A 16,663-nucleotide genomic window follows, 5' to 3' on the forward strand; every position below is an offset into this window, starting at 1 on the left:
CCCATGGTTAGCAAGAAAGGTATGTCTATGAAATGCAGCATCTGTGGTGCCAAAGGCTGCAATAAGAGATACCATGGTGGATTACAGGTATAGATTCTCAAATTAGTTTTTTCTGATTCCATTGTATCAGCTGCCATGTTCTTAATTATACTTACTTGACATTCTGTTTGGCAGGGAATGAAGCAGTATCGGTCACATCTTGGTGAGCCAAGCCAGGAAAATCATATGGACCATATTAAGCCACAGGTATTGGAAAATCATTTTGGTGATTCACATTGTTGTAATAGGATTGCCCTAATTTTTTTTTTCCTTGAATGACAGCTATTTTTTTTTGTGTGTCATGTTAGCTTAAAAGGTTTCATCTATAGGCGGAAGCACCAACATGACTTAGGCACAACTCATACATCAGCATCAGCAATTGACAGACCTAGCTCACATGTTAGTATCAACTAAAAAAGTTCAAAATGGTACATGCTTACCAAATACATTAATATTTGTCATAGGTCATTAACCCAGTTGTGGAAACCCACCCCATTGAGACATAGCCTGGAATTGAGGGTACAGTAAGGAAGCAAAAATTGATAGTGGTAAGGGGCAAAGTTGCTCAACTTTAAAGGCACAACAACATGGAAAACAAAATTTTACTACTGCTGCAAAACTCAATACTCTGAAGCCCCAACTGAAAGAAAAAGAAGTTGAACAAAGGCATAAGGAAGAAGAGCCTACAAAGAAGAAAAGGGCATGGATTCCTCCTGGTGTGACACCTATTCTAGGAAGTGGGGCAAGTGGAAGAGCTCCTTGAATATTTACTATTATCATAGGTGTCATGGTTTTGTTTGCATAATTTTGTTAAATGTCAGCAAACTATCTATTTGTGTACAAGAACACAGAAAATGGCATTGCTGCTATCTAGTTTTGTTTCCCTGTTGGAATGAGTTCCCCATTTCTGTCCTTTAATGGGGTTGTACCCAAACAAATTCCTCTAGTATCAATGAATGTATATGTTTTGACCTCTTGGAATCCTTATTTGCTTCTGTTTTACATTTAATATAACAATGTTATGCTCAAAATTGTGGTATTAATTCAGTAATGCATATCAGTTTCAATTGTAAAACAATTCATCTTCTTATTGATTGTTTGCAAGAAATCTGATTACACTGTCATTAATATCAACTTGCACAATTTGGAGAATGGTCATTAATTCAATGATTCAATTATTTGCTTTATCATGTCTTCAATATTTGAGTGTATTCATTAAACTCTTGTTGGTTTCACTTTGGGAGATAGCTGCACCTCTTTAAATCATACAGTAACATTTGCACATGCAACCAATAGGCTCTTTTGTGTGTTTTTTTCTTACAAATACTCGATAATTTCCCACAGTTTAATCTCTAATAACATATAAGTTGAATAAATCAAAAGTTTAGAAATATATAAACTAAACATTGTTAGATGATAAATTGTGTCACTGGGATTAAATAGATAGACAAAGCAATTAAGAAATAGATAGACAATTGCAACTTCAATTGAATCTTGCTCATCTAGATGAAGAACTCATCACTGCTACGCAACTAGGGTTTTAAAAAGGATTACAAAAAAACTAAACTTCTCAGCTAGAATTTTAACAAGGATTAAATAGAATCTAATCTTCATTCTTTCCAATTATTTACATTGAAACACACTGAAATCTAAACTTCACAGCTAGGGCATAAAAAAAAAAACAAACAAAGCACGTTCGAAGATCCACTTCTACTTTGTAGCTCTATCTAGCCTAGACATCTCACCCTCGTCTTCCCATTGTCACTGGTTCAGTTTTACAAAACCAAAATCCTCTTGGAGAAGAAGCTGACGTGGTGGCCCCTTCGCGTAATGTGGCATGTGCTGCTTGAGCTGGCAAGCTTCACTTGATATGGCGTGTCCAACTAAGCCATCCACCTTGTCAGGAGCACCCTGACTCACTCTCCGGCAGCCACGTAAGCAAGGAGGCAAGAAAAGACTGGGTGACCTGCCGGTGTTATAAAATCGAAAGTGAGTGACCAAATTGCTTCAAATTGAAGCTGGGTGATTAATTTGAAAAAAAATGAAAGTTATGTGACCTTTTAAAAAAAATTACAGTATTATGAACCACGTAAAGAACCACCTTTTGAAGAACTCTCCCAATATAACATCACATATTTTCAAAATAATAATAACATAATTTTTTTACCCAATTAAAAAAGGACAAATTTCACTCAAAATAAAAGCTGTGAATGAGAGATTTTTGAGGATACCTTTAATATAATGCATGTGTATTAATAACTAATTTTTAAAATAATTTTTTTTTTAAAAACCATTGGCTCTACTTTAAATTGAATATCTTGTAAAAAAAAAAAATTTCTAAAAGAAAATTTACATTTTTTATTTTACTATTTTACCTTTCTAGTATTATTAACAACCAACTCCTTATCCAAACCAAACAGCGCCAACAGCAATCCCACCAATCTATACAAAGCGCCGCTGATTCACTGATTCCCTCCATCTCTCTTTTATTCTTTTCTCTATCTCCTCCTCCATGAACCTCCATTGCTGATCTCCTCTAAGCCCCCACGATGCCGTCCGCCCTCTCCTCTCCTCTCCTCCTCCAACCCCCCATCGCATCCAAAACCCTCACGCGCTCCCCTCTCCTCCCACTCCGAACTCTAGCCACCCGCCGCCGCATCGCCACCAGACCCTTCTCCCCCTTCGCTGTTCCCATCCGCGCCACTGTGGCCATCGAGAAGGAAACTCCCGAGAATGAGCGGCCGGAGACGTTTCTCCGTGCCTCCGATGACCTTCTCTCGTCCTCATCTTCTTCTTCGCCGCTTTCCGTCCGCGCGAGGTTTGAGAAGATGATTCGGGAGACTCAGGACGAGGTTTGCGCGGCGATTGAGGTGGCGGATGGTGGGGGGTCGTTCAAGGAGGATGTTTGGTCGAGGCCTGGTGGTGGTGGCGGGATTAGTAGGGTTTTGCAGGATGGGGCGGTTTGGGAGAAGGCTGGAGTGAATGTATCCGTTGTTTATGGTGTCATGCCGCCGGAGGCATACCGGGCTGCTAAGGGGGACGTCGGAGGGAATTCTGGCGCCAAAGCTGGGCCTGTGCCCTTTTTCGCGGCTGGGATCAGTTCGGTTAGTCTTCATTGTTCTTGAGTTCTTTTATTAAGCCATTTTGTGATTTTTTTTGGGAATTTAATTTCGTATTTATACACATATTTGACTGAAATGTGGGAGCATGTTGTTTTCATTTTGTTCTAGATTTTTCATAGAATATTCAGGATTTTGAAGAAATAGATTCATTCTTAGTTAGCCTTCCATAGTCTCAAGTTCTCTTGTGAAGCCATTTTTTTTTCTTGGTAGTCTAATTTCATATATACATATGTATTTGTGACTGAACTGTGGGAACATGTATTTTTTTATTTGGTTGTAGATTTGCTTTAGAGAATTCAGGTTTATAAAGTGAAAGACTCATCCTTACCAAAGATATTTATTATTTCTTTTTATCCTTCTGCAACTATCTGTGGACCTTGTTTCTGATGATTAAATTATTCCAAGAAGTGGTAAAGCCCGCTGCGTCTTTACAAGATTAATCCCTTTCTGAAGAACTTCTTGAACTTCAAAGTTCCTACAAATCTTTTTTTAAATGAGCACTGTCTTTGATCTTTTAAAATCCCATCCAAATCAAATTACCATAGGAAATGTGAAGGGCAACTGTGAGCCAATCATAGCCAGGTGAGAAAATGATGAACATTTTATAAGATGTACCATTCAAATGCTTGCATTGATTATAAAATCTTTATCTTTATGACTGTTAGCTTTGTCTTGTCATTGTTAGGTTGATATGGTACCCTAACTTAGTTAACTCAGAAATAATTTTGGAAAATGATGAAACACAATCGAATCAGTGATCAAGATGATGGTGCAATATAATAACCTTTGAGTTTATGATTGATTGTTTACCACTCAATAAATTTCAATTCTTACAGTACTATATGATTTTTGAGTCACTTGAATTCGTGGTTTATTTGGAAATATTTTGTGTTATGAACTTATGATTGATCTAAATGAAAAATTTCTTACAGATTTTATTAAGAAGGTTTGTGTTACAATTTACTCCACTAAAATTGTTTATAGCATTATTACTATAACGATTTAACTTTTTGTCATGCAGGTTTTGCATCCAAAGAATCCATTCGCTCCAACACTGCATTTTAACTACCGTTATTTTGAGACTGATGCCCCAAAGGGTAACTTCTTGAAATTTATCTTCTTGAAACTGATTATTTTTAGTTTTGCTTATGCTGTTTACTGTTGTATCTGTCTATTTAGTGAACATACTCAGGAATTATTTGGTTGTGCATGTTGGTTTGTTTACATGGGATCTAATTTCAGAAACAAGATTGCATATACTGCTTCATCAGTAATATGGGGAACCAATACATATATGCTTAATGAAAGAGGTGCCGTTGTAAGTTTTGAAAAATGCATTTTTCAATGATTCTTGGTATACAGATCCTTTGTTCTGGGAAGTTTATCTGCTTCCAGTTATGTGAACTAGGTATCTTTGGTTGCACAGACAATAATAAACTAATCAACTGAACTTAAACTATAAAAAATGGAAGATCTATAAATTTAAATAAATTTATTTATTTTTGTTTCCTCTGTAGATGAGGTTACCTCCATGCCAGCTCTATCCCATTATTTTACTGCCCTCCCATTAAGAAGTGAAAATTAGCTAGTCATAACGGAAACGGAGCCACCTATTAGACGGTAGGTGACCTCTGACAGAATTTACTTTTAAAAGATTATGTAGTTAGGTCCCTATATATATGGTTCCTTAATGGATCTTTATTTTTGCATGAAAATATTTGAGCTTAGTTGCTTGATAATTTGTATAATTGGTGGTGTAATTTATTGCATTTGTGGTTATAGATGCTCCTGGTGCACCTAGACAGTGGTGGTTTGGAGGTGGAACTGACTTGACTCCAGCCTATATTTTTGAAGAAGATGTTAAGCATTTCCATATGGTACACCGAATCTAATTATTTAGCAATTATCTTTTACATGAAACATGATTTATATATTAATTATTTGCCACTAAGTGAGACAAATATTATGAGATTACCAACTTATTTTGGTGCATGTTTGTTGCCTAAGTTATATGGAAATTGATATGAGATCCCTTATATATATATGTATATATTATATTGATGTTTGGATCTTTTGATTTATTTCTGAAGAACTTACAATGTAGTTATGCGAGCAAGAACACATCCTTTTTCCAACAAAATAAATGTATAATCGAATCTAGTAAAAACAAGTTTTGGTATGTGAAGGAACTGGTTGAGATGCCAGCAAATCTGCGCAATAGTTGAGGAATGAGATCCCTATGATCATCATTATCTAATTGCTGGGATACCCCTTTCCTACTTCTAATACTAATTATAGCGTGGAATTCATCAAGGAGCTTCAATTTTGGGCTTGATTCAGTGTTTTCCAACTCTGCTGAATTTGACTAAAGTCTGTTTGACCGTCCTACTAAAGCAATAAATAGGTACATTTACCATTGCTGCATATATAATTGAAGTATACTATTGCAAGTGCATGCAATTTATATTCACTCACATCTGTATAGTTGTGACAGCCATTTGCATGCAAATAGTGAAAGTATTCTAAAAATTGAAATATTTTTGCAATTATATATGAATGCATCATTAAAAAAATCTTAGAAAATGCCTCAATCACAACTCAGAAAGTATTAAAGAATTCAGTAAGTCAGATTTTTTTTTTTATAAATATTATTTCAATTATATATATACAAACTTGCAGATGTTATTTTGTTTTTCTTCGGTGCAACTGTAACAATTTTACGGGGTGCATAATGAACTGATTGAATGGTTATATATGAGCAATGCATGTTCTGGGGAATAAAATGATAGAGGAACATGCTTTTTTCCATGTTGCAACCTTTTTTCTTTAGCTGGTAGGCTTTCTTGTGAGAAAATATTTTCTCCTAGGAGGTGTTTTAAAACTTTTTGACACTTATGGTGGAAATCTCTTGAAATTTTTTGGTTACTTGGTTTCAAGTAGGAGATTTCACTCTCAAACATAAATCTATTAGCCTTGAAATCATTTGATTAGATGTCCTTGTCTACATTTATTATTATTGGTCATTTTATGTAAGATTTGACGAATTAGGTCAATTGGACTTTGAGTGACTGAGTCAACATATATCCAGAAATATTCAGATTTAGGGCATTATATTTAGATGGCACTGTGACTTGCTTCTACTGTTCAGATGTGGGTTATAAGGAAAGCTTTATGGCCAATAGAGTTGGATTAAATTCTATATTAGAAGCTTGCAATGGAAAATACTATGTGATTGGTATTGTTGCTTGCTTTGCTCTTTGTGCTTTGAGTTACACAAACTGCATCATATGACTGAAGATGATTTGCGTTAACAGGCTGAACCGAATTCTATTGTTTATGAATCTCATGGCATGAAGAGTAAAGCACCATGGACCTTATAGTTTTTCCTATGACTCATATAATTTTTTTATCCAATGGAGTTTGGGTACTAAATTAGGATGCTATCTATTTTTTTAGTGGTGTATTACTATAATCATGCAATTGTGAGAAAGTTTCTGAGTGAACCATCTCTCATGGGTATGACATTAAATTAAACTGAATTTCGTTACCAGGCTCATTATGGATAACATATTAAGTTTATATCTGCATGATTCATCTTCTATCCAACTCAAGCTACAAGAACTACTATTGGGTGATTTGAACTGCTACATCTTCATATTGAATTGGAGCCTTTAAGGTATAAATTTGTAATCAAGTTACCATGTGGGTGCTTAAATCTGCTCATTTATAGTAAAGCACCAGTACTGACATTCTAGGCATTTGATGTGGCCTATAGATCACCTCCGCATGTGCAAGAGAATTTCGAATGATGACACTAATTTAATTAAACCATATATTTTTGGCGATTTCATGAATTGTGCTGATATTGATGACATTACTATTTGATGAGATCTGCAGACCACTTTTATTTACAGACAGTTTCCAGACATTGCGCCAATGTTATTGAACTCTTTATTTTTGGTTTTTATACAAATGGGATTGAAACTAGCTTGTTGTGCTTTTGTTCTTAGGTTCAAAAGCAAGCTTGTGATAAATTTGACCCGAGTTTCTATCCAAGATTCAAAAAATGGTGTGATGATTATTTCTTCATCAAGGTGCACTTGCTTATATCACTTTGAATGTCTTCTGGTGCAACTTTTATTTTTTGTGTTATCATTTACCATGGTTTTAAATTAATGAAAAATACTTTCTGATGTTGATTAGTGTTTGATCTAGTGACTTCTATTTTTTGTGTTATCATTTACCAAGGTTTTAATTATTTTGTGGCTCTCTAGTGACCTCTTTAATGAATTACATAAATAATTTATTACATTTCCGAAAACACTGAAAGTATGCCTTTTATTTATTCTTGTTTTGATTCTGTGTTCAGCACCGTGGTGAGAGGCGTGGGCTCGGTGGAATATTTTTTGATGACCTCAATGACTATGATCAAGAGATGCTTCTTGGCTTCTCGACAGGTAATGACTTGCCATTAGATCTTTCGTATGATTGGTTTCTCTCAGTTGTCAATTAGAAAAGTGAACATTTTTGAAATATTATAGTGCATAATACTTGTGGATTACTAAAAGAATTTAAGAATTAGTTAAAACTAAGATGCACAAGAATGTAAAACTAAGAATAAGAATTCCATGAAAGGACAAGTACTCAAATGTCCCTTGATCACTGGTTATGCTAGTATTTGATGCATGTAATCTTAAGTCCACATGTCAAGAAGCCATTTCCTCATGTTGAACCTATAGATTGTGAATTTACCAGTTATGAGACTAGCTGGTGCACTCCACCCAGGCCATTTGTCAAAAGTGTTGGTGATTATGTACTATATTTATATGAATCAGAAAAGAAAAATCAGCTGTTCATTAATTCAAATATGCAGGTACTATTGTTTCCTAGAAAAATGTAAATATGATGGTTTACTTTATGCATTCATATGCTGTTAAAAAAAAGGGATAAGATGCAAGGCCTGAACAGGAAGCTACAGTAAATGCGTCAGAAATTTAATATGAAAGAAAATTTCAATTACAAATACTTTAGCGTGTTGTTATAACTGATACATCTGTGTAATTCTGTAGTCAACATCTCATGCAATATATTATATTTTAAGCATATTTTTGAATTACATTACTTGGATAATGAGATTGTTTCCCTACTCATGAATTTTTTTGCATGCATGGGGATCTTTTATATTTATTTATTTATTCTGAGCATGTATTAATCATGAGTTGCATTATTGCACATCTTATGACTCATTTGGAATCATAATTCACTGGTTTGTTAATCATGATCTAACTTACACTTTTATAGAATGCTCCAAGTCTGTTATCCGAGCTTATATACCAATCATAGAACGTCGGAAGGACACACCATTCACAGAAGAACACAAGGCATGGCAACAATTACGAAGAGGGCGCTATGTAGAGTTCAATCTGGTACATATATTATGAAGATATATTAAGATGTAAACCAATTATTGCTCTTTATATTTATTTATGAAGTAATATTTGTAATGAAGGTCTATGATCGCGGAACGACATTTGGACTAAAGACTGGGGGCCGGATTGAAAGTATTCTTGTGTCTCTTCCTCTAACAGCTCGATGGGAATATGATCACGTAAGCTTCTCCACTGACCCTTCTTTCTTTGTTTTGGTTACTGAGTGTTGGTCATCAATTGTTTTTTTCTGATAGAATGTTCAATTTTCTTTATCCAAATTGTTACATTTTCTGCAGAAACCTGAAGAAGGCAGTGAAGAATGGAAACTTCTAGATGCATGCATCAATCCGAAGGAATGGATTCAAGACTAACCCAAATCATTCAATGCACACTTGACTTACTTTGGTGGGTGATTTGTGCCGAGTCGGATGGCTGTGTTTGTACCATTATTTATGTACATTTCTGTTGTATTTTGGTTTGTACGATAAGACCGAATAATTTTTTTTGTGAGTTCACTGCCTCCTTCAATAAATATCGATGCGGACAACTGCATCTTCATTTTATATTGTTGTTTTGTTTGTTGGAGATAAGGCACTACTGTGAAGGTTTTATTTTGGCATTGATTTGAATTGCTTTGTTGGTTTCTTGGGATTGACAGTATTACCAAGCAAATAGATTGTCATTGGGGAAGATCTTGCTACGCTGAATATGTATAACATGCTTGAAGTTAAGGCCTGTTTGGAAATGATGTGATAAGTAGTGACTTATCTGGAGGGATGTGTTTGGACTAGGGCAAAATGGAGGAAAATTGAAAGAAAACAGGAAACTAGAAAATGTATTGTCTTTTCATGTTTGACTGAATGAAGAAAATGAATAGGTAAGGAAATTAGAAAGTGTATTTTGGGATTTTGTTTCTCTTTTGTAACAGAACAAACTTAATACAAATTCCTGTACTTTGTGATTTAATCAGCCTCTGTGGCTCAATGCAAGTTGTGTTTTGTGCTTTCATCAACCTTTAGCAATTGTTCTCATCAAGCTGTTCTGGCAGGACAATTTAATGCAAGTTCCTAGGTGAACTGGTGAACCAGTGCTAGAACCGGTCCAGTTCTTTAATTGAACTGGAATTGCAATTGAACTGGTAAAAAGTGGTATGAACCTATATGTGAACTTGTGGTTAAACATGAGGTTTTTTAAATAAACCAGTTTTTAAGTATAACAAGAATATTATATTAAATTAAATTATTTTAAAATATTTAAATTGATCCCACATTGATCCAATTGACTATGTGGTTGAACTGATAATCCGGTGACCCAACATATTGGTGGTTCAATGTCCGGCCTGTTCTTGATAGCCATGCTTTCATCAACCTCTTTGTCGGTTCAATGTCCGGTTGGGTTCCAATGACCATGCTGTCATCAACCTCTTTGTTGGTTCAATGTGGTCGGGTTTTGATAATCATGCTGTCATCAACCTCTTTGTGGCTAAAGCTAAACAACTAAAGGCAAGTCCACTGTTTTCATCAGCAAGGCTTTCATCAAGCTGTTGTGCCAGAACAACTCAGTGAAAGTTCCAGTGCTTTGTACTTTCATCAGCAGTGCTTTGATCAAACTCTTGTGCCAGAACAACAACTCAACGCAGAGCTCCAATGCCTTGTGTTTTCATCAACCTTGCCCTTCCAATGCTCTCTGCTTTCATCAACAGTTCTTTGGTCAAACTCTGGTAGCAAAACTCAATGCAAGTTCCCTTTTTTAGTGCTTTCATCAACAGTTCTTTGATGAAGCTCTGGTAGCAAAACAACTCGATGCAAGTTCCATTTTTTTGTGCTTTCATTAGCCTTTTTTTTTTTTGGTGGAACTATTCAATGCACGTCGAGTGTTTTCATCAAGCCCTTACTGCAGGAAAATAGATATATAAACACTTATTTAAAAGAAATTACTTAAAAAGTCCCTGACTAGTTTTGATTAGATATGTTAGAGTTAGAGTAGTAGTATATACATATATATATATTGTACATGCTATATCTATACATTCTATCTGTCTCGGTATTTATACGAATTATATCTATTTATTGGGCTCATCACCCTAATGAAAACTATACCATTCATTATCTACCTATATTATGGTATCAGAGAGGTTTTTCGATGATCCTCTGTTTGATTGTTGCTGGGAACCGACGATTTGTTAAAATTTTTTTCCATGCCACCCTCAAACAAGCGATCATCCCCAAGGCCGACCTTGACTGCCCGTGCCATTCTTGGCCGTGATTAGTCCATTAATTGTTGTTCTCGTTTCTTTTCTCTCCGCTTCAGGTGTTATTCAGTCCATCACCACTGCCACCGTCTTCGCCGCTGCCGATGCTGTTCAGTCCATCACCACTGTCGCCGTCTTCGCCGCTGCCGATGATGTTCAGTCCTTCACCACTGCCGCCGTCTTCGCCACTAGCAGTGATGTTCAGTCCATCACCACTGCCCCGTCTTCGCCGCTTCCGATACTGTTCAGTCCATCACCACTATCGCCGTCTTCGTCGCTGCCGATGCTGTTAAGTCCATTAATTGTCGTCGTCGTTTCTTCTCCAGCATCGTCTTCCTTTGGTGTTCCTTCGTCTCCTACAGTAGTGTGCACCCATTGTCTCATCCTCATCTCCTGTTTCTTCACAATCTCAGGTTAAAGCCTCCTTCCTCGCCGTTGTTAGGGGTATCTCCTCTCCGTCCGTGACTTTTGCGAGCACTCCATCCTCACCGTCGGCAAAGATTATTTTATTTTATCTTTCAGGATTCATGAGCGCTCACGACCTGATCAACCGACTAGCTGACAATTGGTTTCAAAAGCATATTAGTCAGCATTAATTCCAAAGGCATCTTAACATACATTAATTCCAAAGCCATATTGTGACACTAATGGCTAAACATCAATTCCCACACCTTTACAGCACCATTTCCACCCACTCAAGTTGACTGTATTTTATAAATTAAAAAAAACACAAAAAAAAAGAATAAGGGCCTCTGGCTTCACCATGCTCATCGAATTTTTTTACCTCAGTGGATGTGAAGTTAAATGGCTCTAATTACAAAGAATGGTACATTACTGTACATATCATTCTCTTTGGATTAGAACTACTTAGCCATGTGGATGGTACATCCCCCCTCCTAAAGAGACTGACAGTTATACTGCTAATCATCGCACCATAACCCTCATCTGTTAGTCCTGCGAGGTTGACATTCGCATGAAAATTGGGCATCTTCCCACTGTCCTTGCTTTGTGGGATCACCTACGTCATATGCTTGAATAGTCCAGTTCTACTCGCTAATATGTTATTTTACAGGATCTCACTTATATCTAGCAATGGGAGCGCTCTGTCCGGAAATATGTTACTGAGTTGCGATCCTTGTGGAGACAACTTGACTCTCTTGGGTCCTCCACTTGTTTGACATGCGAGTGTTGTAAGGCTCGCATTCAATCTCGTCAAACACAACAGACCTTTGAGTTTCTTATGCGTCTTGTCCCGACTATGAGGCTGTCCGCAGCCAATTGCTTAATTGGGACCCTATTCCATCCTAGATGATGTTGTTCGCAGTGTTATAGCTGAGGAGACTAGGCTGCATGCACTCTCATCTTCTCGTTTAGGCCCCACTGATACTGTCTGGCTGTGACCTCTTTGCGCTCTTCTTGGGCCTTTGCTCTAGTGCCTCGTTATCCTCTGTATACTCAACTTTCTGTCATTACTACAAGCGACCAGGACATATGAAGACTCAATGTCCTCAGCTTCAGCAACGGCAATAATAGCATCCACAACCTCGTCCTCCTCAGTGATCTTATGGTGTTTCTTCTTTACCTTATACTACTACTGTAGAGATTTTGACTCCCGACACTTTTGGGGACCTTGCTACTCAGGTTGCTTAGCTTACAGAGAAACTACATGCCATGCACGGTGCTATGCAGTCCAGTCCCTCCTTTATTATGTCTGTTGCTTTTGGTATGTCTTCCTCCTCATGGATTTTAGATTTTGGTGCTACTCATCATATGGCTGCGGATACTACCAAACTAATTCATCTTTCTAGTCCTCAACCATTTTCTAGTGTTCGTACTGCTAAGGGAAGTCTTCTTCTTGTCACGCAATTCGGTCACCTCCAGTTTTCCTCATTTACTATTCCTACAGTTCACCATGTTCTTGCTTTAGCTTTAAACCTTATTTCTGTCAGTCAGCTCACTGATTATGGTTTGACAACTACCTTTTCCTCTTCTGACTGTTCTGTGCAGGACCATCTTACAGGACAAAGGATTAGGACCGGGCATAGAGTTGGTGGACTTTATCACCTTGAGTATCTTCATCTACCTGCATCTTCTTCTCCTTCCACGTGTACTCTTGCTATTGTTGCTTCTGATTGTTCTTTAGATCATTGTCATTCTCACCTAGGTCATGTATTTACCCAACGCCTGAAACTGTTAACCAGTTCAGGTGTCTTGGTTCCGTCTCTTCAGGCTCGTTGTCTTTTTTTATGAGTTGCAAGCTTGCTAAACATTTAGCTCTTCCTTTTCCATCTAGTGACTCTTCTTCAGCATTCGCTTTTCATCTTTTCCATTCTGATGTCTGGGGCCCGGCTTCTTCCACCTCTCTTGGTGAGTTTTCTTATTACATAAGCTTCATTGATGACTTTTCTCGGTACACCGGGCTTTACCTTATGCGTTCTCGCTTGGAAGTATTCACCATCTATTCTCAGTTCACAAAAATGGTCTATACTCAGTTCGGTAAACGTATTAAGGTTGTTCGAACTGATGGAGCCCGAGAGTATCTCTCTATATCTTTTTGTGGTTTACTCTCCTCTCATGGCACCCTTTCTCAGCAGTCTTGTCCTCACACCCCTGCTCAGAATGGTGTTACTGAGTGCAAGCATCGGCATATACTTGAGACCACTCATGCTCTTTTATTTGCCTCTTCTGTTCCTTAACAATTCCGGGCCAAGGCTGTTCTCACATCCATCTATCTCATTAATAGAACACCTTCCTCTACTTTTTTCAGTATTACTCCTTATCAGAATCTTTTTTCTTGTTCCCAATCTTATGGCCATCTTCGCACCTTTGGTTGTGTTTGCGTTGTGCTTCTACCCGCCATTGAATGGACTAAACTTGCTCCTCGTTCCGCGTGTGCTTTTTTGTTGGCTATAGCTCTAAATACAAAGGCTATCGCTGTTATGATCCGACCTCTCGCCGTTTTCATATTTCTTGTCATGTTACTTTTCTTAAAGACACATCTTTTTTTTTCCTCCCCTCCTCCGGATCTTTCCTTTCTTTATTCTTCCACTTCCTTTTTTTCTTATTTACCTTCTATCATTGTACCGGCCTCCATCATTCATGACACATCTATTCCGCCTCATATTGTCTCCTCCAGCATTCCTTCTCCTTCTTTTACCCAATCTACCACCTGTCTGGATACTTGAAGTGATTCTTTCACTTCTTCCCACAGTCCTACCTCTCGTGAAGATGCTCCTGTTGTTCCTCGTCATTACCCAGACCGTGTTCATCGTCCTCCAACTCGGTATGCCCTTTCTCTCTCTTCTTTTTATTCTCCATGTTTTCAGACATTTCTTGCTACCATTCACACTCATTATGAGCCACAGTCATATAGTGAGGCCGCTCAGCATTCCCATTGGCAGCAAGCTATGACAAAGGAACTTGAGGCTCTTGAGTAGATGTATACCTAGGATCTTGTTCCTCTTCCCTCCGGTGTTACTCCCATCAATTGTCAATGGGTCTATAGGGTTAAGACCCGGGTTGATGGCACTATTGAGCGCTATAAGGCGCGTCTTGTTGCTCGTGGATTTATTGAGGAGTATGGTATTGATTATGAGGAAACCTTTGCTCCCGTAGCCAAGTTAACTACTGTTTGTCTTCTTCTTGCCATTGCTGCAGCATGTCATTGGCCACTCTAATAGTTGGATGTGACCAATGGCTTCCTCCATGGGGATCTTTTTGAGGAGGTTTACATGACTCCTCCTCCTGGCTTTTCTTATCCTCCTCAACATGTGTGTCATCTTTATCGGGCTATTTATGGACTTAAACAGGCTCCTCTCACCTAGTTTGAACGTTTTTGCAGTATGATTCTTCCTCTTGGATTTACTGAGAGCTCTCATGATTATGCCCTTTTCACTCGACAGACTCCTCGTGGTCTCACTATTCTTCTTCTTTATGTTGACGATATGGCTATTTATGGTGATGATGCTGATACTATTATTTCTCTGAAACAATGGTTACATACTGAGTTTCAGATGAAAGATCATGGTCATCTCAAGTATTTTCTGGGTCTTGAGGTTACTTATTCTCATTGTGGTTATTTGGTATCTCAACAGAAGTACATCTCTGATATTTTTTAGTGAGCTGGTATCACAGATCTTCACACTGCGTCCATTCCTATTGAGTTGCATCATTGTCTCTCCTCTTCTGATGGTGAGCTTTTGAATGATCCCACTTGTTATCGAGCACTTGTTGGTGCTCTGGTCTATTTGACCATCACTCAACCAGATATTGCTTATGCTATTCATGTTCTTAGTCAATTTGTGAGTGCTCCTCGCTCTACTCATTATACTGCACTTCTACGGGTTCTTCGTTACCTCTGTGGTACTATCACTCGATCTCTGTTCTTCTCGGCTTCATCATCTTTTGAGCTGCGCGCCTATTGTTATGCTGATTGAGCAGGAGATTCTTCTGATTGAAAATCTACCACTGGTTTCTTCATTTTCCTTGGAGATTAACTTATTTCTTGGAAAAGCAAGAAACAATCTACTGTCGCTCTTTCCACTACCGAGGCTGAGTATAGTGCTATTTTCTCCACTGCCAAGGAAGTTCTCTGGTTGCGTAAGATTTTGATGGATTTTGGTGTCTCCATATCTGTCCCCACTCCTTTATATTGTGACAACCAGAGTGCCATCAAAATTGTTGCTAATCCTGTGTTTCATGAGCGCATGAAACATCTTGAGGTCGCTCTTCATTTTGTTTGTCATCATTATCTTGCTGGTAGTATTCGTCTTCCATATGTTACCTCCACACTATAACTTGCTGATATTTTCATTAAGGCAAATACTGTTTCTCGATTTCAGTTTTTACTTAGCAAACTCTCGGTTTATGATCCACCGTGATTTTGAGGGAGCTTGTTAGAGTAGTAGTATATATGTATATATATACTTTGTACATGCTATATCTATACATACTATCTGTCTCTGTATTTATATGAATTATATCTATTTATTGGGCTCATCACCCTAATGAAAACTATCCCATTCATTATCAATCTCTATCAAGATCATTTAATCCTTCTATTTTTTTTCACTTATTTTTTAGTCCTGTTCTGAACTGTTTCGGAGTTTTCTATTTGATCCGATCGAGGGATAGGCAAGCTCTCAAAATTTTCATATCTCTAAAAGGTCCTTGCTTTTTAAATCATTTGTTTTTAAATCCAAATTTGTATGAATAGATATTTTGAAAAGTTAGCTTAATTTTATGAATATGGATATACATTATCTTATCTTATAATATATTAAAGTTAATTTATGCTAATTTGTAAATGATGTATTTTGAGATTAATTTTTTTAAATAACTTTTTTGATATATTATCTTATGTTAATTTCCATACATCCCAAATAATTTTTTCTTTCAATACTAATTCAATATTAATATCCTTTAACATAATATATTAAAATTAAATATTATTATTATTATTTTAATTTTGATAATTTTTTTTTTCCAAATATGGGAGGTTCTTTTATCTTATAATTTGTTAAAGTAATTTATGTCGATTGGTAATTATTTATATAGGGAAGTAACTATTAGTCCTCTTATAGTTTGCATATCCCAATAAATCCCTACAAGTTTGAGTATCCCTAGAAGGTCCCTCTTTTTTTTATTTATTTATTTTTTAGCCCATATGTTTCTAACGGAGGAGAAGATGGTGTTAAGTGGCTTATGAAATTACCACTTTGCCCTTGATCATTATCCCATAATGGCTAGCATGCAAAATGACAAAATGCCCCTCCAACCGGCATTGGGAACTGCTTATGGGCGGTTCGACAGTTGGCAGCCCA

General features: G+C 37.1%; 1 protein-coding gene across 1 annotated transcript; it reads left to right on the forward strand.

The window, feature by feature from the left end:
- The first annotated feature begins 2,472 nt into the window (after positions 1-2,472).
- On the forward strand, positions 2,473-9,153 carry LOC120273791 (oxygen-dependent coproporphyrinogen-III oxidase, chloroplastic). Its single transcript, XM_039280494.1, has 8 exons — positions 2,473-3,143; positions 4,183-4,258; positions 4,944-5,038; positions 7,172-7,255; positions 7,531-7,618; positions 8,463-8,587; positions 8,671-8,769; positions 8,887-9,153. The coding sequence occupies exons 1-8, from the start codon at positions 2,589-2,591 to the stop codon at positions 8,959-8,961; spliced, it is 1,197 nt and encodes a 398-aa protein (XP_039136428.1). The 5' UTR covers positions 2,473-2,588; the 3' UTR covers positions 8,962-9,153.
- The last annotated feature ends 7,510 nt before the right edge of the window (positions 9,154-16,663 follow it).

This window comes from Dioscorea cayenensis, chromosome 12, assembly GCF_009730915.1.
Source record: "Dioscorea cayenensis subsp. rotundata cultivar TDr96_F1 chromosome 12, TDr96_F1_v2_PseudoChromosome.rev07_lg8_w22 25.fasta, whole genome shotgun sequence".
Classification (NCBI taxonomy): Eukaryota; Viridiplantae; Streptophyta; class Magnoliopsida; order Dioscoreales; family Dioscoreaceae; genus Dioscorea; species Dioscorea cayenensis.